Here is a 27,260-nt window from a genome sequence, read left to right on the forward strand (position 1 = left end):
TTTTTTTCTGTTAAGTAAATTAGGGAATGGTGAAAGAAAATGTAGCTTGATTAAAAGAGCCTTGAGTGGCATAACGACAAGAGGAAATGCAAATATTGATTTGAAGAAATCAGTAGTACAGTGTATTTTGAGAAACTTGGGTAAATTTAAACATGGATTGAGTGTTAGATAAGATGAAAAGTTATTGCTATGAAAAGACAATGATAATTAATAAAGGAAATTTTGATTAAAAAACACACATATGGAATGTACTCTTTAAAAAGAAATATATTGTCTTTGTACATATGTGCATAAACAGAATATCTGGAAGAATGTGCAGATGATCAATAGGATTTCAGGAGTAGTGATATAGGTAGAGAGCATATGGTCCCACTATATTTTAGTAAGATAAAGTTTTGGTTGCTTGTGCTTTCCAACTTTCTGTTATACAATGCACACATATAACTTAACAAAAGGCTAATTTCAGTTTCAAATGTGATATTAAAGACTTTTTTATAAATTTATAAATTTTTATTAAATCTTTTTTGTTTATAATTTTTTTATTTTTCCATTTTATAATTTTTTTATTTTTTCTTATCACAACTAACAGGACATGATTATATTATAGTGTTCAGACTGAGTGGGCTATTTTAATATTTCAGTCTAATAACCAGATGTGTATATATTTGGGGCTTATATTACTTTTTCTTTCCAAGCATGTTGATCTATCACTGTGTCAGTTATTGCTTCTTCACAATTTGACATTTGCTTAGCTGTTCAATAGCTGCTTTATTTGGGGATGATTCATTGAATTACTGTGGATTAGGAATAAAGGTTCCCAAGGGAATTTTCAAAAAATTACTAATATTTTTCCTAGGATATGCAAAATGTTTTATTGTGAAAAAATTCAAAACAGTCATAGATTTTAATTATCTCCATAATCTTCTGAAATATTTCCTCACAGAAATGAAAACTTTAAGGAGGGAAAATTTTGTATCTCTAAAATTTAATTAATCATTTAATTAATTTTACCCTGCCTTTTCCCAGAAATATTTCAAGATACTTAATAGAATACACAAAACATGACAGACAATAAATCATAAAATAAATGTGGGAATAAAAAATTTAAATGCCAAGATTGAGTAAAAAGAACACAAAACAAATTTTAAAATGCTTAGAATAGAACCCATATAGTTAATAAACATAATAATTACTTTTGCTAAATGTCAACTAAACAGTTAATAACATCCATGAAGTAAAAGTGAATCAATCAATCACTCTTAATTCTAAGATTAGACTAGTAATTCTCCTGAGATACTGGTAAAGAGATACTTGTGAAGTATGAAGATCATTTTCAACGATATATGAACAAGTTGCTATTATCTCATTTTTACATTATTTAGCTTTTTAAATTGAAAACACTTTTGGGCTTCAGAATTTCACAGCTGTGTTTCCATTTTCCAGAGAACTAGTTATAATTTTGGTTTTATAATCTGTTAAGGTACTGCATGACTATTAATGCTATTCATGTGACTTTCAAGGAAACAGAAAAACTAAGGTCAAATTTTATAGCTTTAAATAAACTACAGTTTAAAAATTGAAGAATGGTTATATTATGTATATGAATAAAATCCATTAGCAATCTTTCATTGATTTCTTTAAATGTGTATAGAACTATTTTTTTCAAAAAACACATATTTTGTGAGGAAAATTGACTTCTTTCAGTAGAGAATTGTGAGCCTTTATTGCTTTCAAGCAAAAACTATTTATTACATTTCATCGTATGTTGGCTGTTTTTCTGGCTACTGAGAATCCAGTGGTGAGAGGACACCTGAATCAGTGAATTCTAATATGGCACATTCTTGAAAGGCATTTAGATGCCCAGTCAATACTAAGTGAGCTCCCTGGTTTAGCTATTAACTGCTGTGGTTTGATGTCTGACAATATACAAGCAAACTTGGAGCAGTGATAAAATAATACACAGATCTTTTATGTTGCTAATGAGGAAGAAAGTCAGCACTGACTCTGATGTTAATTTGGTATTAATTTAGCATTTGCTTTTGACATTTAGAGCATAGATAGGGCAGTTTTTATCTTTAACTCCCATCAGTGGAGATGTTCTTTTCTTTTTCTATTTTAACAGAATCAGAGCAATGGTAAGCTTTGATACACTGGTTTGAATCTGGAAGAATCGTCTTCTTCAGAGTTATCAAATAACTCACTCAGTGGAGAATACAAAAAGTGAGCCAAAAGCCAGGGAAAGAGCTAAGAGATTGTCAGTCCCTTCAAAGATCAGAATCTCTGGTTTCCTTTGAAAGTTTCTGTCCATTCTTAAAAAGTCATTTAATTTTAATACCACCATGTCACTATCTCTAGTAGCAATATAGAAATCACAACAAGCATTTTTGTATCCCAGCAACCTTATCATCAAATACAGGGGAAGTGTGTGTGTGAGAGAGAGAGAGATGGTAGAAGAATGTGGAAGAAAGTAATAATTGAGAAGGAGAAGCAATAGGAGACTCTAATTTTTTGAGTAAGCTGAGCAATTAATTTAGTTGGACTTGAGGCCTAGATGTCTGTTCCTGGATAGGCCTGCTATTTGGTTAATTTGAACTCACTTGATTAGTTAAACAATATACATACACAGACTGATACATGTCACTTCACACCCTAGTGTCGACAGCATACATTTTAGCAGTCTGTGTTCGATGGGTCGCATGTGACCAGGGCATGGAAACAGCTGTGGCTGAATAGGCTTTCCTCGTGGAATAAGGATAGTTCCTCTCAGGTCCAACATCTGTTTGGAAGAGATAAACGTAGCGATATAAAAATAATTATGGCTCAGTAAATGTTTGGGAAAATGTAATTATATATTCTTCTCTCAAAGAGGCAAGAACATAAATATTCTAAGAAGGAATCATCCAAGAACCCTAGAAGAAAATCTAAGAGTTTCAACCTGAAAGTTGTTTTTAGATTTAAAATTCAGCCAAGTAATTTCCTTTTATTTATTTATTTTTTAATGAGAAGAGAAATTTCCTAGTTTTTTTTCAGAGACATTTTAGTAACCTAATAGTAACACATTACATTCTTTAACAACAAGGATACATTTGATTTGACTCTGCATCTGCCTCTCTGTTTAACTCTAGATATAAATTTAGTCGGTTGTGTGAAATGAGATATATAAGATAATGGCACATTGAAATAATCATTATCTATTTGGGTATTGGATACAGTTGTAGCTGCTTTGATTTTTTTTCCTTTATCAACAAATATATCACTAACTGGATAGTAAGGTTCTAGCATTACAAAGCAGTTGTCCTTGAGCAATAGAAATTTCTAATGGTAATAGATAAGTATCAGGCTATCAATATTACTTTGGACTGGTGAGGTGTGTTTCCATTAGGTTGGGAAAAATAACACTGGAGTCAAGGAAGTGTGCTATTTTATTTTGTCCTTACCTTTGAAGAGGTATAAGCCGCATGTGAGGATAGCACCAGCCAAAAAACAACCCAAAGAACCAGCCATTCCAAGCCAACAGGACCAACCAAATTTATATTGGATGCCAAGAAATATATTGTGCAAAACCAGAGAAGAACGTTCTACATAAACATCAACAGCATACCAAACAGAGCCAATTATTCCTGGGGCACCTGAAAGAAATGGAAATTGCTAAAAATAATTCAGGTCTTTTCCAAATCTAAATCCAAGAAGATTAAGTTATTCTATTGTATTGTATTTAAGAGTATTCTATCGTGTTGTATTTAAGAGTAGTCTATGACTCCCCTGACCCACCACCCAGACCCATGATTGAAGTTACATCAACTACATAATCAGCACCTGTAATTTTAGTGATTTGGGGTTAAAAACAAATAACTGAAGTAGAAATTGAAAATTTATCTACCACACCCACCATGTAAGAATAGACTAAGAATTTTGTTTATTTTAAATAAAATTTAATCCTCACAGATTTGTCTTTCTGAAAATTGACTGGTTTGAAATGATGCAACTAGAGTCCTTTCACACGGATAAATTACAGGTATAAATTGCATGTCAGGGCTCACATGGAAGAAAAAATCATGGGCAGTTGTAGAACAAAAGACTATATGAAAATAGTGTTTCTGAAATCTGTGAGCGCCCAAGAAACTCTCACTTTTTTTTCCTAGTAAGTCTGTGATTTCAATTTAAGTCACAATTTCATTGCATTTTTTCACAATTATTTAACGCAACAAGTTTAAGAAGGACCTGATTGTGAACACATAGCAACCTTTAGAATACAGGGCATAAATTACTACATCTTTTCTGTAATACTGCAACCTATAGGTTTAGCATGAAAATTATTTATTTATTTATTTATTTTTTTTATTTCTAAAAAAGAATTTTATTAAAAAAGCACAAATGCAAAGAAATGAACAGAGGAAAATTTATGCGTCGAACCTGGACTGGTCACTTATGATAATATACATGCTACAATTCCATTCTCTCCAATCATTCCACCTTCACCCTCTCCCACAGAGTCCCAAAGACTGTTCTAAATGCCTATGTCTCTTTTGCAGTCTCTTATACAGGGTTCAGATTACCATTTTTCTAAATTCCATATATATGCGTTAATATACGGTATTGATGTTCTTCTTTCTGGCTTACTTCACTCTGTATAATTGGCTCCAATTTCATCCACCTCATTAAAACTGATTCAAATGCATTCTTTTTGATGGCTGAGAAATACTCCATTGTGTATATGTACCAAAGCTTTCTTATCCATTCATCTGCAGATGGACATCTAGGTTGCTTCCATGTCCTCGCTATTATAAACAGTGCTGCAATGAACATTGGAGTACATGTGTCTCTTTCAATTCTGGTTTCCTCGGTGTGTATGCCCAGGAGTGCGATCGCTGGATCATATGGCAGTTCTATTTCCAGTTTTCTGAGGAATCTCCACACTGTTCTCCATAGTGGCTGTACTAGTTTGCATTCCCACCAACAGTGTAAGAGGGTTCCCTTCTCTCCACACCCTCTCCAGCACTTATTGCATGTAGACTTTTGGATAGCAGCCATTCTGACTGGTGTGAAATGGTATCTCATTGTGGTTTTGATTTGCATTTCTCTGATGATGAGGGATGTTGAGCATTTTTTCATGTGTTTATTAGCCATCTTTATGTCTTCTTTGGAGAAATGTCTGTTTAGTTCTTTGGCCCATTTTTTGATTGGGTCACTTAGTTTTCTGGAATTAAGCTGCAGGAGCTGCTTGTATAATTTGGAGATTAATCCTTTATCAGTTGCTTCATTTGCTATTATTTTCTCCCATTCTGAAGGCTGTCTTCTCACCTTGCTTAGAGTTTCCTTTGCTGTGCAGAAGCTTTTGATTTTAATTAGGTCCCATTTGTTTATTTTTGCTTTTATTTCCAATATTCTGGGAGGTGGGTCTTGGAGGATCCTGCTGTGATTTATGTCGGAGAGTGTTTTGCCTACGTTCTCCTCTAGGAGTTTTATAGTTTCTGGTCTTACATTTAGATCTTTAATCCATTTTGAGTTTATTTTGGTGTATGGTGTTAGGAAGTGTTCTAGTTTCATTCTTTTACAAGTGGCTGACCAGTTTTCCCAGCACCACTTGTTAAAGAGACAGTCTCTTTAGAAAATTATTTTTTTTTGAAACTTAAAACAAATTATATATATATATATATGGCTTTGGTCATCTTGTGTGATTTAATTCTGTCATCTCTTTAGTCATTCCTGCAGGAATTTTCTTCACTGACTTGTTTTTCTTTAAATTTAGTTTCGATATTTTATGAAGAATAGAGTAGATTATCCAGTAATGTCTTAAAAAGAATTATAGAACAAAACTGCATAGAATTAAATGATATTTAAATTTGCTAAATAAAGCACATTGTTACATACAAAAGGTTTATCTTTTCACTAAGCTGGATATGGGAATAGACATTTGAAAAGAAGAAAAAAAACTAATAAATTACTGTGACTTTTTAGTGCAATCTAAGGATCCTTAGGGCCTTGTGTGAAAATATCAGGGAGGTCCCATTTTTTACCATGTGATGGGTGAGACTTTCTTTTATGAATTTACTCTGCCCACTTTGGGATCTTTACAGCAACAGTTAAGAATGGATACTATTGCTGGGGCTCTACCATAAATTGCAGACAAAGAAAAGGAGACAGATTAAGTTAACTGGCCTAAAGTCCCACATTACACATATATACATATCTCCAAGTATTTTTAGTTTTAAAATTCTCATCAATTTACCCTTCATGTCCCAGTCAGGTTCCCACTTAAATTTGCTTTGGTGACTGTTAGCTGCTACCAAAAAAGAAGATGGTTTTCACTCTGGAGGGTAAACTCATCAGTTTTCAATCTTCCTACATTTTTTTTTTTTCATAGTGCACTTCCTCCCTATTTGCATTATGATCTAAGAAAGACACTGTGTTTCATTTAGGATGACTAAATTGAAATTAATGACTGACCTCAGGAAAATATTAATTTTGCTGTTTCACTAATAAACCCCATATAAAGTGCGTCTTGATTTATTGTTTTTTAGTCTTGCTTGATTTATGTCTTCAGAAATCCACTTATTCCCTGCTTAAGTGAAGATAAGATTATACTTGTTTATTGTTACAGTTATGATCATATGAGCTGGCACATGAGAAAAGTCTAATACAGAACTTGATACAACTTCAGTTCAGTTCAGTTCAGTCGCTCAGTCGTGTCCGACTCTCTGCGACCCCATGAATCACAGCACGCCAGGCCTCCCTATCCATTACCAACTCCCGGAGTTCACCCAAACTCATGTCCATCGAGTCGGTGATGCCATCCAGCCATCTCATTCTCTGTCGTCCCCTTCTCCTCCCGCCCCCAATCCTTCCCAGCTTAGGTCATTGCAAAGAATTGGTGAGGATGTGTACAGGCAAGGTGGTGGCAGCTTGGGGATTACTTTAGGATTTAACTTCAAGAATAATCACCAAAAATGTTTTTAAAAATTTAAAGCTTTATATACTTTTTAAGTGGTTAAAAATTGTTTGAGGACATCAGAAACCTTGACTGGGGATATTAGCCAAAGATTAATATCTGATTACAAAACTAAGGAAAGCGGAGTTGGTGGATGTGCTTCTTATTCCTTCATTCTAGAAAAGCAAGTCACGTATGATCCTAAAATGAACTCCATCAGACCAACACCCTTCTTCATCCCAAGACCTTAGTTGAGTATCTTTCTCCCAATCACTAGTCCAGACCAGTACCTGCTATTAGTAATGTGGTTCCAGCAACAAAGCAGATGCGGACTTTGATGTATGGCTCATCAGGGAGGAATTTCACGCAGTCAAGTCCAAGGAGCAGGGTAATAAATCCAAATCCAGCTAGAATATCTGCAGTAATCATCAGTGCCCGAGTTACCACCAGCTTTACTAGAAGATCAGAGCATGTGATTTCAGCATAATCAGAGGAAGGAGACATGTTAATACGTAGAGGAGCACCAAAGAAAAAGACAACCACATACATCAATACATGCCCAGTGAATACAATCACACTTTAAATGTGCATGAACTTGAAAATAAATACTCTTATTTAATTTTTTCATAAAATTCAAAAGTATTATAAGACTGCTGACATTAATTGTTTAAACAAACATTATTTGTTTAAGCACTGCTTATTATGATCTTGTTGGCCTCTTAGCAAAATGCCTGGCATATGGTGGAGACTAAACAACTATTTCTTTTTTTGCCTCCTGTTTTGGAATGAGTCTTGTTCTCAAGTATTAGCTGAAAGCTATATTGAAAGTGGAGTATTTCTTCTTCCAAAGATACCCAATAAACATTCAGTAAATAATTCACCACTATATTTGTTTGAATTTCTATTGAAAAAGTGTAAATAATTGGTTAAAATTTGATATAGAGGAGAAGAATAAAATACTTCAAGATGTCTCATGCCAATTCAGGTGGGAGCCATCAGCAGATCTTTAGAAGCAGAAGGAACTTCTGTTATAAAGTAGACTATTTCTGGAAGTCAGAATCATATTTTCTTTTAATTCCTTTATGTTGTGACCCTTCTTGGCCAACACTCTGCTTTAATCTATCCACCTTGCATTGTCAACTGCACATATTTTAAAGCCATCACCAATGAGAATATTTGGCAGAAAGCCTAGGAAAGAGAAGATCAGGTAAATAGAAGTGGAACAGTAGCAGTCATCTGTAATGGAACACCAACTGTGAAAGCTTCCTCAATTGTGAGTCCCAGTGATACTAAATTAAAACTAGGATAATGTTACCACTAATGGAGGATTAATTATCTGAAGTCAGAACTATTGGTACTTTAGCTGGCTAGTGGAGAGGAGTAATAAAATGTATTGCTTTGATATTACAGTAATTATATTTTATTTTCATAGTGATTTCGGGTTTCATTTTATTGAAATATTTTTTTCCCCAATGATGAGACCACTTTAGTATCTACTTAGTTATAGACTGCCTGTAAAAATGTGGCCAATCTTCCTCATTTCAAATATAAAATATTTTCATAATCCTTCTAAGAGAGGAAATCAATGCATAAAATCAATCCTTACCTTAATAGGTGAATATTTAAGATATTAAAATGTGACAGTATTTTTTAAAAATTTAGACTCAAATTTAGGCCAAATCTGAGGTTCATTTATTTTTTTTTCAAAATTGAAGAAAGAGAAAAATATGTAACTTGTTAGGTGATAGTTTTTATATTTCAACAGATCTCCTTGATCCTCAAATGGGTGTACACAAGTAAGCCTCCTGTTGAGCACTCCAAAACAAGTGTTCCCACACTCTGGAGTATTTCCCTTGAAGCTTTGTAAGTCCCCTCTGAAACTTAGGTCAATAGGGCCAGGATTGTCATCTGGATAGAGTGCCCTGAAATCACTGTGGGCCCTGGTCTTTTCCTGTCTGACTTAGACTCCCGTACAAAGTGTGATTCAGATGCTCCATGGAACTCGAGGACTCATTCCTATGGTGTCATCCAAGGACCATATAGCTAGTGCAGTTTCAAGAAGGCAGCTCTGCAAGTAGGTTGCTAATGCTGGCCAGTCCTGAATCTCCTTTTGGAGATTGTCTAGGATGTGTCTACCAGAATATAAAATATTCTGATTTGAAGGGGTTAGACTCAGACTAACAGTATCAATAGAGTCCTAAAAAATGCATGAGTCTAAATACCCTAAGTAGACAAGAGCAATGAGAAAGGTGATCTAATTGTGATTGTATAAAAGATATCAAAGACTAAAAATAAAATCCTACTCTCTTATAGGTAACATCTTACCTTAGAGGATACAGTTCATTAGTTTCTTAGAACACATTCTTATCTCTTTTGTCTTTAAGCATATTGTAGAATTTTTAAAGAGTATTAAGAGATTTTTTAGGATATTGTTTAAAAGTAATAGATAAAAATATATCAAGAGGAAAATGTGAAATAGTACAGGCAAAAGATACAGGACCATTTTAAAGTACACACAGTGACTTTGTGTAGTAGGCTTATGAATGATTTTATTTTCTTCTTGCATAAATGTACATAACAGTATTTTAAAAGTTGGAAATATTGTATCTTTCTATTTTCTTCTCAGCTCTAAACATAGCCCTGAATTTCTAGAATAACCTAGTGTTCACATGAACACAAATGTCCAATCCTATTGAACAAATCAAGCTTCTTTCTACGTAGAACTAGGTTAGTGCGAGGAAAAAGAGAAAACATAAAAGGCTTTTTTTTTTAACTAAAAAAATGAAATAAAATTCTTATGAATTATGTTAAAAAGTATTCCAGGCACTCAAATCCTAAATGGCAGAGAATGCTGTTTTTAGAGCACAACTCCTTTTAAGTGCTTTTCCCTGGACTAAAATAGCTGTGCAGGGGGAAAGTCACATTCTAAGGGTTTACTTTTCATTTATCTTGAGAAAAGAAGTTGCCATGTTGTACCATCACCCATCATTTTATTTGAAAGAGACTAAAACAAATTTGCTTTAATGACTTAGCACAATTTGATGTTCTAAATAAATAAATAGTATGGAGAAGAGTGGAGAGAAATCAGTAATAAGGCTTCTCAGTCTGTGAAGTCTCTAGTCATAGAAACAAGGGCCTTGTTAACACCTAACTATAATTTAAAGCTAAAGGTAGAGAAGATGAAGGAACTGGCTTATATCTGCTAATAATGTGTCACATATCTGATTTTTTTCATTCCCTGATCCCACAGTCTGTGTCGCTTTGCCTATCTCTTTGTCTCCCTGTCTGTTCTGTCTCTGTCTCTGACCCTCTACCATAAAGACAGAAATATAGATCAATGGAACAAAATAGAAAGCCCAGAGATAAATCCATGCACCTATGGACACCTTATCTTTGACAAAGGAGGCAAGAATATAAAATGGAGAAAAGACAGTCTCTTCAACAAGTGGTGCTGGGAAAACTGGTCAGCCACTTGTAAAAGAATGAAACTAGATCACTTCCTAACACCATACATAAAAATAAACTCAAAATGGATTAAAGATCTAAATGTAAGACCAGAAACTATAACACTCCTAGAGGAGAACGTAGGCAAAACACACTCTGACATAAATCACAGCAGGATCCTCCATGACCCACCTCCCAGAATATTGGAAATAAAAGCAAAAATAAACAAATGGGACCTAATTAAAATCAAAAGCTTCTGCACAGCAAAGGAAACTATAAGCAAGGTGAAAAGGCAGCCTTCAGAACGGGAGAAATTAATAGCAAATGAAATAACTGACAAAGAATTAATCTCCAAAATATACAAGCAGCTCCTGCAGCTCAATTCCAGAAAAATAAACGACCCAATCAAAAAACGGGCCAAAGAACTAAACAGACATTTCTCCAAAGAAGACATAAAGATGGCTAACAAACACATGAAAAAATGCTCAACATCCCTCATAATCAGAGAAATGCAAATCAAAACCACAATGAGATACCATTTCACACCAGTCAGAATGGCTGCTATCCAAAAGTCTACATGCAATAAATGCTAGAGAGGGTGTGGAGAGAAGGGAACCTCTTACACTGTTGGTGGGAATGCAAACTAGTACAGCCACTATGGAGAATAGTGTGGAGATTCCTCAAAAAACTGGAAATAGAACTGCCATATGATCCAGCAATCACATTCCTGGGAGCACACACTGAGGAAACCAGAATTGAAAGAAACACATGTACTCCAATGTTCATTGCAGCACTGTTTATAATAGCGAGGACATGGAAGCAACCTAGATATCCATCTGCGGATGAATGGATAAGAAAGCTTTGGTACATATACACAATGGAGTATTTTTCAGCCATCAAAAAGAATGCATTTGAGTCAGTTCTAATGAGGTGGATGAAATTGTAGCCTATTATACAGAGTGAAGTCAGTCTGAAAGAAAAACATCAATACAGCATACTAACGCATATATATGGAATTTAGAAAGATGGTAACCTTAACCCTTTATAAAAGACAGCAAAAGAGACATAGGTGTATAGAACAGTCTTTGGGACTCTGTGGGAGAGGGTGAAGGTGGGATGATTTGAGAGAATGGCATTGTAGCATGTATATTATCATATGTGAAATGAATCACCAGTCCAGGTTCGATGCATGATACAGGATGCTTGGGGCTGGTGCACGGGGATGACCTGGAGGGAGGATATGGGGAAGAGGGAGGTGGGAGGGAGGTTCAAGAGGGGGAACACATGTACACCCAGGGCAGATTCGTGTCAATGTATGGCAAAACCAACCAATATATTAATGTAATTTGCCTCCAATAAAAAAATATATATGCTAAAAATGCTTCAATTCACATTTCAGAAATAATAAACTAAAATTGTAAGCGAAACATTTAGAACTGAACAGAACCTTACTGTAGTATAGTAGAAGACAAAAACACATCATGGAAACCTGAGTACAATTTCCTTTGGTCTCCCTGCCCTGACAAGGAGGGATGTATAAGGCATACGTACAGGAGTGCTCAGCAAGTATAGAATCGTACTCATCACAGGTGCGAATTCCATCAAAAGCATTTGTGACACACTCCCACCAGAGGCCTCGGCATTTTGTGCTCACCTAGATGTTGGAGAAGACAACATGTGAAACGGTCAGTTTACCTTGACCAAAGGAAGAACTTGGCCATTATGAGACTAATAGCAAAGTACAGTGCTTACAAGGGTGATCTGAATTTCACTGACAACAAACACTATACATTCTAGAGTATTTGCTCTTAAGCACTAACAATAAAGACTTTTCTCAACAGAAAGTAAACTTAGTTCCTGATTTGGGAGTGGAGGGGGAATAAGTCATGCTGAAGATGGATAAAATCAGAATTAAACATATGCAGATGCCTATGGCTGGTTCCATTATCAAGTCGATCTAATCTGGCAGCACTTCATTTCATTTTGCTATGCTGACATTTACTCATCAAAAAAAAAAAAAAATCAATATAACAATAGGTGACTTGAGTGAACTCCGGGAGTTGGTGATGGACAGGGAGGCCTGGCGTGCTGTGATTCATGGGGTCACGAAGAGTGGGATACGACTGAGCGACTAAACTGAACTCGGGCATCTTGAATCTATCAGGAATGTACCTTAATTTTTCTTCATCATGAAGATGAATCCCATGAAGAAACATGCTATTATACATGAAATTCATAAATTTAAAATAATGGTCAAAGAAAGTTATATATGAAGACAACAATAAATGAAATATAAAGACCACACAACTTCACCCTAGTTCCACTGACAGACTACAAATGCTTAAGCTATGATGTGGATGTAGACAAACTGAACATTAATTTCATACAACCTGACAGTTGTAAACCACTACTACTTAGAAATGTTGTACAGATGATTCTAAATATCCACTTTAAAGCTAAAAGGTAGCAGTGTCCTGAAACTTTTCATACTTTATAAGCTGTAAGTCAAAACAGATTTCCTCGAACTATAAACATGCCAACAGGAAATGTTTTCAAGTATTCTTGACAGAACTGTTGCATATGGAACAGAGCTAATATGATTGCTTATTCTGATTCAATTACAGATTCACATTATTTTGGCAATCTGGGAATAGTTTAGTAAGATTTAACCAAAAATTATCTTGGAAAATGAAAGCTTAAATTTTCCATAAAGAAAGAATAACAGAGCAGAGTGGGAAGAGAAATGAAAGGCAGGGAGATTATAACTGATGTGAAGAAGAAAGGAATATAGAACATTTTGATTTGCAAAAGAAAATTATATCAGAGAATAACTGTGCTATGAAACTCCCTGCCCCATGTTCTGCTTTGAAGTTGTTTTGTGAAGCAAATAAGACTTTTCTGCTGGCTGAAAGTGAACTCCCTCAGTTATAGCCGACTCTTTGCGACCCCATGGTAGCAAGATTTCATCTTATGAAATCTATTATACCAGTTTCTGAAGGAGGATTTGAATATACAAAGTTATATGAAAAATGAAAGTGTTAGTTGCTAAGTTGTCTGACTCTGTGACTCCATGGACTGTAGCCCACCAGGCTCCTCTGTCCATGGAATTCTCCAGGCAAGAATACTGAAGTGGGTTGCCATTCCCTTCTCCAAGACATCTTCCCGACCCAGGGATCAAACCTGGGTCTTCTGCATTGCAGGCGGACTCTTTACTGTTTGAGTCACCAGGGAAACCCAAAGTTATATACACATAGAATTTAAACTATAACTGATAAAACAGACTTTAAATTGACACTTATTACTTGTGTTGTTTCTTTGAGCAAGATCTTACCTCTATGAGCCTCAAACTCCTTGTCTTTATATAGGAACTAATGCTACAGTGACTATAAGAATTAAAAATTACAAACATACATAATACAAGTGATTTGCTCAATAAATGATAAAATTTGTAAAGCATTTAAATATCATAATAACCTGAGTAGTGACTAAGTTCAGCATTACTAGTGAACCATATGAAAGTTGAGAAAAGTAGATGTAATTGGTTGAATGGCAACCGCCAGCCCCAAATGTGACCATGTTCTAATCCCCAAAACCTGTGAATGGGACCTTATCTGGAAAAAGAAACTTTGCATATGTAGTTAAATTAAGAGTTTTGAGATAAGGAAATCATCTTCAATTACCAGGGTGGCCCTAAATCTAGTGACAAGTGTCCTGATAAGAGACACACACATGTACACGCTGCTATATTCAAAATGAGCAACCAAGGGACCTCTTGTATAGCATACAGAACTCTACTCAATGTTATGTGCCAGCCTGGATGGGAGGACGGTTTGGGGGGAAAAGGATACATGTATATGTATGGCTGAGTACCTTCCCTCTTCACCTCAAACTACCAAATATTTTTAATTGGCTATATTCCAATACAAAATAAAAAGTTTAAAGTCTGAAGAAAAAAAAAAGAAGAAGAAGAAGAGAAACACAGAGGAGAGACAGAAGAGAAGGAGGTCACGTGACCACAGAGGCGAACTTCGGAGTGACGCAGCTTCACGTCACTGAATGCCTGGGTCATCAGAAGCGGGAAGAGGCGAGGAATGCATTCATTCTCTTCTAAAATCCTTCAGAGGCAGTGCAGCCCTCCCAACACTTTGACTTCAAACTTCTGGCCTCCAGAACTGCAAAAGAGTAAATTTCTCTTGTGTTAAGTCAACAAATTGTAGTAATGTGTTATGGTGGCCTGGGGAAATGGATATAGTAGAGATAATTTTTACTAAACTATTATAATACAACAGAAAAAAAGCCTTCTCATAGCCTTTTACTCATTGGCGTCTCAATGAACAGAAACACACTGGATCTAGTTCATTCCAACTTGAAGTAGGTTATGTGGACCTGAAGTCACTATTCTAATAATCAGAGATAGACTAATAATCTCCAATTTCCTGCTAACTCAGCTACTACAATGAACTAATGAAATCTAATTGAGTCATTCTATGTGAGGTTATTTAGAAAATGAGCTAAGATATATACTTGAGGATACTTATTTTAAGCTAAAAAGTATTTTTTTCTTGCCAAAATAATCCAGTAGTGGTGTCATTTTTCAAGGCTATTGATCATTTACCTGCAATGACTCTATTTAGAAAAACAATGAGCTCATTAGGGGAAACAAGGAATCCAATTTCATTAGGTATTAATGCTCTAGGGCACAATATTAGATTGTTTGGTATTCACACTCAGTCAAAGTATGTGAGAATAGTGGCTGTAATTGACTAAACTTCTGTGTTAATATAGCACTTACTGGAGACACCCTTAAAGGTGCCTTTGTGCACAGAAAACAAGGTTAAAAGACTGTAGGTTATTTACTACGTTTAGGAAAGCCCTCCTTGCCTAAAATTTATAGTCTTCACTTATCCTTCTGTTGTATAATGGCTTATTAAGAACTCTCTAAAGGCAGAAAGATAAGTGAAAGTGTTAGTCGCTAAGTTGTGTCTGACTCTTTGCGACCCCAAGGAACCTGCAAGGTTCCTCTGTCCATAGAATTCTCCAGGCAAGAATACTGGAGTGGGTTGCCATTCCATTCTCCAGGGGCTCTTACCAACCCAGGGATCGACCCTGGGTATCCTGCATTGCAGGCTGATTCTTTACCCTCTGAAGAAGGCAAGCAACTCTATAATCCTTAAAGTTTTAAGAAAAGGTTCTTGTAAAGCAGACTAATGTTTAAAATATTATGGTTAACATTTCTTAAAGGTCAAAAACAACATTAACTATAATTTTATCTCACAGTGTTGTCCAAAATGGACAATTCCAAATTTAAGCTTTGTCCTCTTAACATGTGATCCATATATTAATAGATAACATATAAAATAAAACCAGTAATTTTTATTTTTATTTCAATTTTTACTTTTTAAATTATAAAAGTATGATAACACATTTACAGAAAACTTGGAAAATACAGAACAATGTTACATGTGGTTCCACTATATAGTATCATTGTCTTTTAAGTAGATGAATTAAGATTTTTAGTTGGAGTTTCAATATCAAATTCAAAAATTAACAGAATGAATCTACAGAGAAATAGAAGGATACAGTAGACCTGAAAAGCACTGTAAACCAATTCAATATAATTAAGATTTATACAGTTTTCACACAACAGTAGGATACAAATTCTATTCAAGTTCCCATAGACTGTAAGCTAGGAGACACTGGAATGTATCTGAGGATGTAAAACAAGGTGCAAAAATTTCATGGTCTAAAGGCATTGAAATCATAACAGAGTCCGTTCTCTTATTACTGTGGAATTATGATAGAAATCAATATCAAAGACACTTGAAAATAACCCACATATTTTCAAGTGCAATGTGACATTTACCAAGAGAGGTTTTTGACTTAGCCATTGAAAGCCTCCATAAAGTTAGACTGATAAACAACATAGAGGGTGATTGCAAAAAGAAAGCATTTACTTTTCTGTAAATAATGTTTTCCCTGGTTTGTTTTTCATTTTTTAATTTTATTTTTAAAAGGTTTTAATTTTAATTATTTATTTTTTTGGCTGTGACACATCTTTGATCTTTGTTATGGCATGTGGGGTCTAGGTCCCTGGTCAAGGATTGAACCCATGACCTCTGTGTTAGGAGCGCAGAGCCTTATCCACTTGACCACTATGGCAGTCCTCATACTTGATGAATTTTTATATCATTTCAATGAACATCTGTTGATCCTGAAGTGAGGAGAAGTCAGTTTATCCAAGGTGTGACAGTAAAAGTACAAGACACAAATATGAAGCCAGCATAAATTTCTTAATATTTATTATTTGCCAACAGTAAAACATAAAGATTTTATGAGTACAGATTTCTGGCCAATCTGGCCACCTGGAATTCCTAGTTCCATGTAGCAACAATTAGCAAGAACTGAGTGGGTCTTCAAATTTCTGCCTATCATTGAAACCTCGCCTCAAACATATGTCTTGTTCCATGAGATTTTCCCAGTCTCTCCAACTGGAGTTAATGTCTTCTTGGATCCTATAGCAACCTGTCCATATTGCTATAGCATTTACAATGTTGCATTATCTTTTCATATGCATTTATGTGCATCAGTATCCCAAGTCTGTCTTTCATACTATGTTCATTTATTCAATGTCTATCCCATGTCAGTCAACCAGCTAATGCTGAGGATACAGCAATGACCAAGATACAAGATAGGCATGACACCTTGCTTCAAGGAGCTTACAAGCCCTTACAGCCCCCTTCTCAGTGTGTAATAGATGTTTAATGGATGTTTACTGAGAGAAAATATTTCTCAATTTTTTTCTAATCCATACACATTAACTCTCATTTCAAATTTGCCATAGAAAATGGTTACTGATACATTAGATGTACAATTGATGCTTAATATGTCCTTTCAGCTTGACTGAATAGAGTAGAATAGTCAAATCCAGGAGTCTAAGAACTATTACTGAGACTAGGAGTTTATGCTGATTGGATGTCAGTCTAGACCTTATCTACTCAATTGACTCTGGAAAGTATTTACCACAGTGGTAAGGAGGAACAGGATACCACATAGACTATGCTTAAGGGAGCTAGAGTGATGATCTCTCTTCCAGTTGAGTATATAATGGCATAAATTAATTCCTTAATCCTGGGATTTCTTATTCTAAACTCTTCTTAGCAGTTTCCCATTAAGGCGTCTCTGTGGATGGAGGAGCCTGGAAGGCTTCAGTCCGTGGGGTCACTAAGAGTCCGACACGACTGAGCGACTTCACTTTCACTTTTTGCTTTCACATATTGAAGGAAACGGCAACCCACTCCAGTGTTCTTGCCTGGAGAATCCCAGGGACGGAGGATTCTGCTGGGCTGCAGTCTATGGGGTCACACAGAGTCGGACACGACTGAAGCGACTTAGCAGCAGCAGCACCCTAGTCTTTGCCAATTTCTTTCTCATCACTCTTTGTTACAAGCAGCAACATACAATTTTGCCTACATTGTCTTATTTACTACAGTTTTGCATGTGTGTCTTGCCTCTATATATTTTATACATCTTTTGAGAAGAGAGAAACTTAAAATACTTTAATTCACATTTTTCATATGTAGCAATTATACACAACAAGTTAGTAAATATTTTTTCTTGGCTGACACTATCAAACAAGATTTTTCTTTTTCACTATGCATTATATTATAAATGCATATACATTGGGATTTATGTGTAAATATAAAATATAGGAAGAAAAATGCACTAGCCAGAAGAAAACTGGGTTAAGTCATGAAGATATATTCTTTTAAAAAACACCATAAAATAGAAACTTAGAGTTTCACACCACTTTGCCAACCTCATGCTAGTGTACTGTAACGTTGAAGATGCAACTTACTTGTTTCTAGTACTTACTTGAATATATTTATTAAGATGCAAAAGTTTTAATAATACTATAGTAAACAAGGTTTTCTAAAACATAACAAAATTTGAACAAAAGTGGCTTTTGAATTTTTTTATACTAGAGTTCTGAACTTTTAATTTTTATATTTTCTTTTCTTTTTCTTACTATTCTAGGGCCTAAAATAACTCAAGACAGGTATTTATAAGGATGAGGAAGCAAGATTAAAATAAACTTAATAAATGTCATCTTGCCTTTCTATTCCATTTACATACCATGAACTTATTTGCTAAAATACATTTGGTTAACTCTGCTTACTTAGCTGTGAAGCACTAACAAAAGATATAAATGGCAAGAATGGGACAATGCAAACTTAGTAGGTAAAATATAATGTCTGTGGTCTTCATGATAATATCATCTAATTTACATATATGGACTATATAAGTATTTCAATTGTAATATTTATAATTTAATTTAAGCCATATATTTAATCATTTTAGAATGTTTTCCTTAAGAAAGTGTGATATCTTAATTTTGCAATGTTGACTATCCAGTGACAGAGATCACAATTTATGTTGAGTGAATTATTATAAAATATTAATTTTCTTTTATATCTCTCCTTTCCTTCATTTGTTTCCCTCTTTGAAGCCCCAGGAAGAAAAGCTATGTTTTCTAGATGAGAATACTCTCTTCACTAATTTTATTATACATCTCGGGAGACTGGATCTTTATTGTTATCTGATTAAAAAGAGGAACCAGATCCACATATTGGAAAAATTTAAATTGCAACAAGATGAAAAGTCTTGCCTAAGAAAAAATAATGATCTTTCTAAAGAGATACTTCTTGTTCAATGTGAGATTTCCAAATAGTACTTCATATTTTATTTCATTTATTTATTCATTCTTTTAGTAAGTGTGTCAAATATCAAAATAGGTACCCATTCAGTTTATATTAACAAATACCTCCTAAGTTCCCATTATTTAGAAGGAGGTGCTAGGAACTATAGGAGACAATGATGCAAATTAAAGAGTATTTGTAGCCTCAAATGTCTGCTGAAGGAATTGGAAATCAGTTAGAAAGTACAACTAGTATAGAAATAATCAGAGTATATGCTAGCTGTAATAATTTAAATATTTACTTTATATCTGAAAGAACTGAGCATCATTAATGCTTATGTCTGAAAATTGTCTTATGTCTGAAAGAATCATTGCATCATATTAATGTAAATGGAAATCCCAGAGGAAAATCTAGTTATGAAGATAAAATGAATCCAAATGTGGATCACCTTTCATTTGAGGTAATAAAATTTTAATCATAGCATTGCTTGGTATATGGCAAATTTTCTCAGTAAATAACTAACAAAAGTTGAACTGAAAAATGAAAAAAAAAATTGTGAAAACAGTTTTTCTTTTTGATAATTGAGAAACCAGTAACTTTATAGAGAAGCTGCTTTTCAATTTCACTATGGATAATGAAGAATTACACATAATATAATTAACATATTAATAATGTCATTAATTCACAATTTATTTTCTTTTAAAATACATTTAATAGAATACTTATGCTATTTTGTCTTTATTCTCTGCCTTATTCTCCTAGTTAGACAAAAAGGGAACAATCATAGGAACTAAAATGGAAAAACCAACAGCTCAGAGACATAAACAGAATTTGTCCAAGAGAATCAATAGAGAAAATAGGAACAGAGCTTAAATCTCATATTTTTCCCTTCAGTGAACATTCTGCAAAATGTCATCTCCTCCTCCAGAACAAAAACAAAGCAATAAACTGCAAATAGACAATAACATATCTAACATTTATTGACTGATTTATATTTGCCTGGTACTGTGGTAAATATTTTAGATACATAGGCTCATTTAACCCTCACAAAACACTTATGATGTGCATATCATTATTCCTTTATAGGAGAGGAAATGTGGTTTTACAAAAACTTAAATGTTTGTCTAAATTCACACAGTTATTGCCTGGCAGGTTGGGATTTCATTTCAGGTCCTTCTAACATCAGGTTCAACCTGTAAACATCCATGCTACAAAGCATTACCTCTCTGGCCCCCACAGGGTGCTGTGCAACAACCCTAAGTGAAAAAGAAATGGCATGGTGTAGGAACATTTCTGCTTAATAACTTTTGCATAAAGATTAATTTTCCTCCATTTAAGCTCTAGGTGAATGATTCCATCCTTACTTCCATTGCCCCAAAACAGGAAAGTAGATTTCAAATTTTACTTTTCCTTATGCATCGGCCTTGCAATCAATTATCAATCCCAACAATTCAAGTTCTTTAGCTTCCCATATCTTCACATCTTTTAATGCTTGTTGCCACACTAGTTTAGATTATCAATGTTTTCCTCCTGTTTTATGGCAAAAGCTTCCTAATTGGTCTCGCTGAAATTAATTTTACCCATTCTAATGCCCACATTAACCAGAATGATGGATTTTTCTAAAATACATATATATGTTTGCTTAGAGTGAATCACTCTTGTCTATGATATAAGATCTACGGTAGTGGTTTAGATCAGTCTTGTCTGACTCTTAAAACCCTGTGGACTGTAGCCTGCCAGCCTTCTCTGTCCATGGGATTTCCCAAGTAAGAATACTGAAAGGGGTTGCCATTTCCTTCTCCAGGGGATCTTCCCAACCCAGAAATCAAACCTGGGTTTCCTGCATTGCAGGTGGATTCTTTACCAACTGAGCCAAAGAAAGCCTCATATAAGATCTATATTTGATATGAACACAAATCCCTTGATGATCCAGCACCTATATTCTTTCCCTATATTAGAAACTCTTTCCATGCTGAAATATGTCCAAAGCTATTAACATACAGCATTCTCATACCTAGATCTCTGCCTATATCACATCCTGTGCTTGCAATACTCTGTTCTTTTTCTGGCCCTTTCACCTGATCCTCTAGTCTGGTTTGGATACTTCTTCTGGATAGCCTTCACTGATTATTCATGATTGAGTGAGCTGGCCACTCAGAGGTACCTGTAATCACAGCCCTGGCCATAGCATACTGTGTCTATCAGCTCATCTTTCTGTCTCTCCCAATACAGTGGGAGAAACATAAGGAAGATCCAAGACTCATCCTCTTTCATAATGTGAACCCACTACAGTATCAGGTAGACTATAGGTATCAAAGAGCATTTGTGGAATGATAGAAGACAGAAAAGAAAAAAGGGAAGCACAAATAGAGGGATAAAGAGACAAATGAGAAGAGTAGGGGAGAAAAAAAAGAAGAAAAGGGAAGTAGAGTATAAAAGATTTTTTAAAAGAGAGGAACAAAGAGAAAGGGAGAAGGAAATGAGAGGAGGAAGAAAGAGAAAGAAAGGAGGGAGGGAGGAAGAATAGAAAGGAGAAAAAGATAAGGATGGAAGGAAGGGGGAAACAAGAAGAAAGAGCATATGAAGCTACAGAAAAATGAAGACTATAACCCTGTATACGAGACATGGGACTCTGTGGGAGAGGGCGAAGGTGGGATGATTTGGTAGAATGGCATTGTAGCATGTATATTATCATATGTGAAATGAATCACCAGTCCAGGTTCGACTCATGATACAGGATGCTTGGGGCTGGTGCACGGGGATGACCTGGAGGGAGGATATGGGGAAGAGGGAGGTGGGTGGGGGTTTCGGATTCGTGTCAATGTATGGCAAAATCAACCAATATATTAATGTAAGGTAATTTGCCTCCAATAAAATTTTAAAAAAATTAACTTTAGATTTCTTAGTGGAAATTTCTGGGGAGGCTGTAGATGCCATTGGTCCTCCTGTGTTGGCTGGCCATCTCTCTGGAAGGCATAGTCATGTCTCTAGACAGAGTCATGCCCAAGGAGTTCTGATGTTGAAGAATATAAGACTGAAAAGGACCTTAAAACAACTGAGTTCAACTTCATGTTTATAATTGAGGAAACTGGGCCAAAGACACGAGCTGTGACTTACTCAGTAGACAGTTAAGAAGCAAACTCAGGCTACAATAATCTTAAAACCCAAGTTCTTGTCACACAGCAGTGTTTCCAGGACACATATGACCCAAGAATGACAGGAGGAGCAGCATTGTGGCTCAGGACCCCTGCTGCCTGACTTGGGACCATGCACAACACAATCCCCTGTGCTCTTTTTCCTAATGTTTTTATTTATTTTTTATATTGGAGTATAGTTGATTAACAGTGTTATGCTGGTTTCAGGAATATAGCACAGTGATTCAGTTATACATACACATGCATCCATTCTTTTTCTTAACTCAAAGAACTTTTCAGGGCAGGTGTAAATAAGAGAGAATACTATTTTGTTGTATTTTGAGTATTCTCTAGTAAGGCAAAGGGTTATTTGAGCTTTATCTGCCTCCTCCTCCCTGTTACTCACATTTGTTCTGCATTTTTGCTATTTGTCCTCTCTTGGAAGACCTCTGCTGCCATTTCTACTTTTTGAAATCCTTTGCATCTTTGTGAGGCTTTGTTCAATGGCTTTTGCTCCCTCAGGCTTGTTTCAGTGTCCCTGACAGGAAATGATCGCCTATCCTCTTTGTTCCGTTGGTACTTCATTTCTTTCTCAATATGAATTGGCCTATGCCCTTTATTATAGTTTCATGGTATCTTTGTTCCTAAGTGTACACTCATGAAAGGCAGGACCTGCTCTTGTTTTATCTTTGCATCCCGTAGCAGGATTAGCAGAGAACCTTTTACACAATATACATTCCATGTTTGTTATGTTATGCTGAACTACAGAATCCATTTTCCCACTTTGATGTCTTCATCACAATAAAAGATTAACAAAGTTAAAAATTCATTTTATCCCTTTTTGTTTAAATTTTCTATTGCTATGCTTTTTAAAAAAAAAAAACACTTTTATTGTGTCAACTTTTTTCCAATAGTTGTTTAAAGTGAGTTGTTAAAATTGTGTGAGTATCGTATCTTGACATTTATGGATAATATTATGACTTTATATGTTGGCCAAATGAAGGAGCAATTATTATGAGAGATCCACAAAATATTGACAAATAAAGAGACTGTTGGGGAGAATTTTTAAAGATTCTTTTAATGGGGAGGCTTCTTGGGGCATGTTTATTATGATAAATTTCAGGTGCAGGATATATGAAAAAAGCTAGGAACTGTTAACTATAGTACAAGATTTGCAAGAATTTACTCACTGTAGGTGAGTAAACTGGACTGCTCATTCCATTCATTTTCACTAGAAGTGTTCTTGCACAGAACAGATGGCAAATTGTTTGCATGTACTGAGATGAAAGCAAGGAGACACTTTAAGTGCTGGGACTTCCAGTCTATCAGCAAGGTCTGACCCTTTTAAAACTTCTATTTCTTATCAAGTGAAGTTAGAAGTTCCATCAGCTTAAGGAGAAAGATTTTCAAATTGATTTAGAAAATATTTTAAGAATGCTTTTAGACGTGATTTTGCATATTTTTGAAAAGGTGATTTTAAATGTGCTCAAGTCCAGCGTATTTTTGTATTCATCACCTAGTACTGACAGTCCATATTCTAGCAAGCTAATGGTAGCAGAATGTTTCTATCTGCACTTTCTGAGTACTATTATAAGGACAGTTTTTTTATTTCATTCACCAGTTATGTGCATGGTCAGATAATTCACCCCAGACTAACATATAACAGACATCCTTTATAATATTTCAATTCTATCACAATTTTCAGAAATATAATTTTCAAGTGCTAGCTAAAGAAATACTTAAAACTCTATTGGCTTTGAAGTGCCATGTAGGAGTCAGAGGAAATTTAAAAGAGAGAAAAAAATAAAACAGAAACATAATAATACACAGAAAAACAGAAAGATTATTACTTTCCATCTGAAACTCCAACTTGAGAGTTTAATAAATAAAATTAGTAGAAAAACATAACTTGCCTTCAGGTATCTTTTGTGAACTTCATAAAGTTATAGGATTTGTTAGAGTAAATTGTTCTCTTCAGGATGTACACAGGGGAACATAGTGGGTTGCTATATATTCTTTATTTGAGTTCCTGATATAGCTTCTTTTTCTTACCTACATTTTTTGAGGCCTTGCTAATGAATAGTTGCTGTTTCTGAAGAATTGATTTTTATCTCTTTCAGATTCTTATAGCCACTGAAAAAAATTCTAAATTTCAAAATTACTTCATTCAGAACTTCTCTAGTTACAAAAATAAAATTTTCAGATATGAACTGCTCATGCATCTCTTGGACGAACATTAGGTCCCCAAGAGAAACTCATTCTTAAAAGAGGGTTTCTTGAATCCATATCTGCCCTCTGCACTTTGGGACACACTGGAAAAATCTGGTTTCACATGGGATTTTTTATCCTATTTGGAAACTCCTTAAAAGGACATTTTTGCATTACACAGTAATTGGGTAGGTTTTATATGACTTGAGTTTAATCACTTGATCAACTTTTAGATGATCATTCCTTAAGAAAGTCTATCACGCTACCCTTAATGCTATATTCAAGATTAGCAAATTTCTATTTGTGAGAAAGAATGTTAGTGGAATGTTATTCAATTGGGTATACAAGGCAGTGGAAGAGGTGTTTCTGGAAAGCTTATATAATTACACTTGTATGAGTTTACCTTTATGAAGAAAGGGGGGTTATCCAGTTACCTCATCTGTAAAATGGGATAACAATACCTACGCCATAGATGAGCTGTGTGTATTAAATAAGTTAATAATATAAAGACTCAGTAAGTAGCAAGCAAGGAATAAGTCTATCCACTTTGGCTAGTACGGTGATCACTAGTCCTAGAATGTAATGCAACAGGGGGCTTAGAGAAAAGTCGGACAGACTTGGGTCAGTAAAAGAATCTACTGACTTCTTACCTCCAGGGAGTCATCTGCATTCACCATCCAACAGTCTGTCCAGGTGGCCACAACCAAGAACCCAGTGGAGAAAAATGCAAAGAAGCAAGCAACATACTGAAGAAGATCCCTCATCTTAGCGAGCAGACTGTCTGGAAAGGACACATGGGAAGCTGCCAGCCCTGGGTCCGTGCAGGTGGCTGGAATGCTGTCAGTCTTCTGTGCTTCTGGCTCCTGGGGATGTTGAAAATACTGCTCTTTTCCTTTTCCTTGCTCCCCGCTGCAGGTGTCTTAACAAATAGGCTGTAACCCACAGAGGGGTCTTGGAGGTCATTATCTGCAGCAACCAGCCTCCAATCAGAAGCCAGGTCAGTGAAAGGACTGAGCGTGTTTTGGGTGGGGGAGAAAAAGAGCCCTGTTCATGGTTTCTGCCCAGACCGTGGGCTAATGGGAGATGATGGTCACAAGAAGCACGTGCCAGTGCCAAGATGGAGAGAAGGAAGAAGGGTTACACCCATGCTGACGCCTGTAAACTGATCTTTCTCAGGCCCTCCAGGGAAAGTGAGCTATTCTCCTCCTCCCCTCAGTAAGGGGGCTACACGGTTGACCGAGCGCTATTTTATTATTGGGACTATTTTAATATTTGCTAACTACCCAAGACAGGCTACTGGTGAAACTATGCCAACAAGGGCTTGCTCAAGGGAGTTTGCATTCCAAAGTGCTGGGCAGAACAGCCCATAAAGTGTTCCCAAGCACCTGGGCCCCAGGTAGAGCCATGGCTCCTAACCTTTTGACATCATTCAGTGGGAAAGAGTGCACATTTTTATCCAGACAGCTCAGGGTATAAATCCTTGTTCTGAAGTTTATAGGCTGAAGGCGCTTGGGCTCCAGTTTCTGTAAAATGAGGATATTAATACAAGCAGACATCATGACGTGCTTGGGAAAATAAAACAATATTGTGTCTGTAAATCATTTAGAATAGTGTCAGACAAAATAGCTAAATGGTAAATATTAACATGACCAAGAATTCCCTATATGATTACTTTTTCCCCATGAACCCATGTTTGAAAAGATACCTGAAAAAGAAAGTGTGTGCTAGAATAAAAGAATTTAAGTGTGCGATATAGCATGGGCAACTTGAATTTCACCTACACCCAAATGGGTAGCCTTAATGAGTATAAATGCTCGAAGAAGCAAAGGGAATGCGTTCAGTATGCCTGACTCTTTGTGATGCCATGGACTGTAACTTGCCAGGTTCGTCTATCCATGGGAATTTTCCAGGCAAAAATACAGGAGTGGGTACCCATTCCCTTCTCCAGAGGATCTTCCAGACACCCAGGGATTAAAACTGGGTCTCCCACAGAATTGTAGGCAGATTCTTTACCATCTGACTCCTAGGGAAGCTGATAAATATGCTATAACCAGTGGTATTTTTAAAAAACTTAAAAGAACATTCAATCATCATCAGACAGATCTTTCTACACTAAAATACAGGTTTGTAAATGAAAATTTTAAAAAAATTATGTGGTTCTTAATGCAAGGGAAAGAAGGAGAAAGACAGGGAGAGAGAGCCTGAGAGAGAAAGAGGAAGAAGAGAAAAGGATTAGAAACAGGGCATTACTCTGGGAAGAATCAGCCACCAAGATATTTATTTCAGTGACAGCTGAGGAAGGGATTACTTTTTTCCACTTAATGATTCAGTTATAATATTTAGGGTAAAAGGCTAAAATCAGTATTGATAAAACATCCTTCAAGTATATATTAAAATGATATACTTTTGTGACTAAAGTTTCTTGTTTTCTAACTTTAATTGATTTGTGTTCAAAAGTAGAGAATGTAAATATAAATGTGTACTTAATAATTGGAGAAAAGAATGCTTATTTTTAAAGTGCTCACTCAAAGAATGGAATTTCCTGTAGTGTAAGGCAGCTACAACACACACATGCTGCTTCGTGAGTCATAAGTGAGTCTGTCCCTGTGCCCTAAAATCTAAAATGCTCATGCTCTGTTGATCTGGGCAAGGAAACCAATTCCAGAAGCATATGCCCATTACAGCAGAAGTCCTGGACTTGGCTGCTAGCTTGCCACCCAGGGACCTTTCACAATGTACTTTTCCTGCTAACAATGCACCCCAGGGCAATGGAATCTCCAAAGCCACTTGTTATAAATGCAGACCTAGGAGCTCCAGCCTCAGAGATTTGGATTCGGGAAATTTTGAATG

At 35.6% G+C, this 27,260-nt stretch overlaps 1 protein-coding gene across 1 annotated transcript; it reads right to left on the reverse strand.

Moving 5' to 3' along the window:
- Nucleotides 1-2,642: 2,642 nt before the first annotated feature.
- CLDN16 (claudin 16) lies at nt 2,643-25,373 on the reverse strand. The gene is made up of 5 exons (XM_055418643.2): nt 25,061-25,373; nt 11,924-12,026; nt 7,219-7,383; nt 3,438-3,629; nt 2,643-2,776 (listed from the first exon to the last, which is right to left on the reverse strand). Exons 1-5 carry the CDS (start codon nt 25,172-25,174, stop codon nt 2,643-2,645), a joined length of 708 nt encoding a protein of 235 aa, XP_055274618.1. The 5' UTR covers nt 25,175-25,373.
- Nucleotides 25,374-27,260: the final 1,887 nt, after the last annotated feature.

This window comes from Moschus berezovskii, chromosome 1 (genome assembly GCF_049115385.1).
Source record: "Moschus berezovskii isolate FMDL1 chromosome 1, NW_MosBer_1.0, whole genome shotgun sequence".
NCBI classification, from domain to species: Eukaryota; Metazoa; Chordata; class Mammalia; order Artiodactyla; family Moschidae; genus Moschus; species Moschus berezovskii.

Coding starts and splice junctions, on each gene's coding strand:
- CLDN16 (XM_055418643.2), bottom strand. CDS start 25,174: ATGAGGGATCTTCTTCAGTATGTTGCTTGCTTCTTTGCATTTTTCTCC. Junction 7,384..11,923: donor TATACTTGCTGAGCACTCCT/GTACGTATGCCT, acceptor CTGATCTTCTAG/TAAAGCTGGTGGTAACTCGG. Junction 2,777..3,437: donor CGGCTTATACCTCTTCAAAG/GTAAGGACAAAA, acceptor TCTTCCAAACAG/ATGTTGGACCTGAGAGGAAC.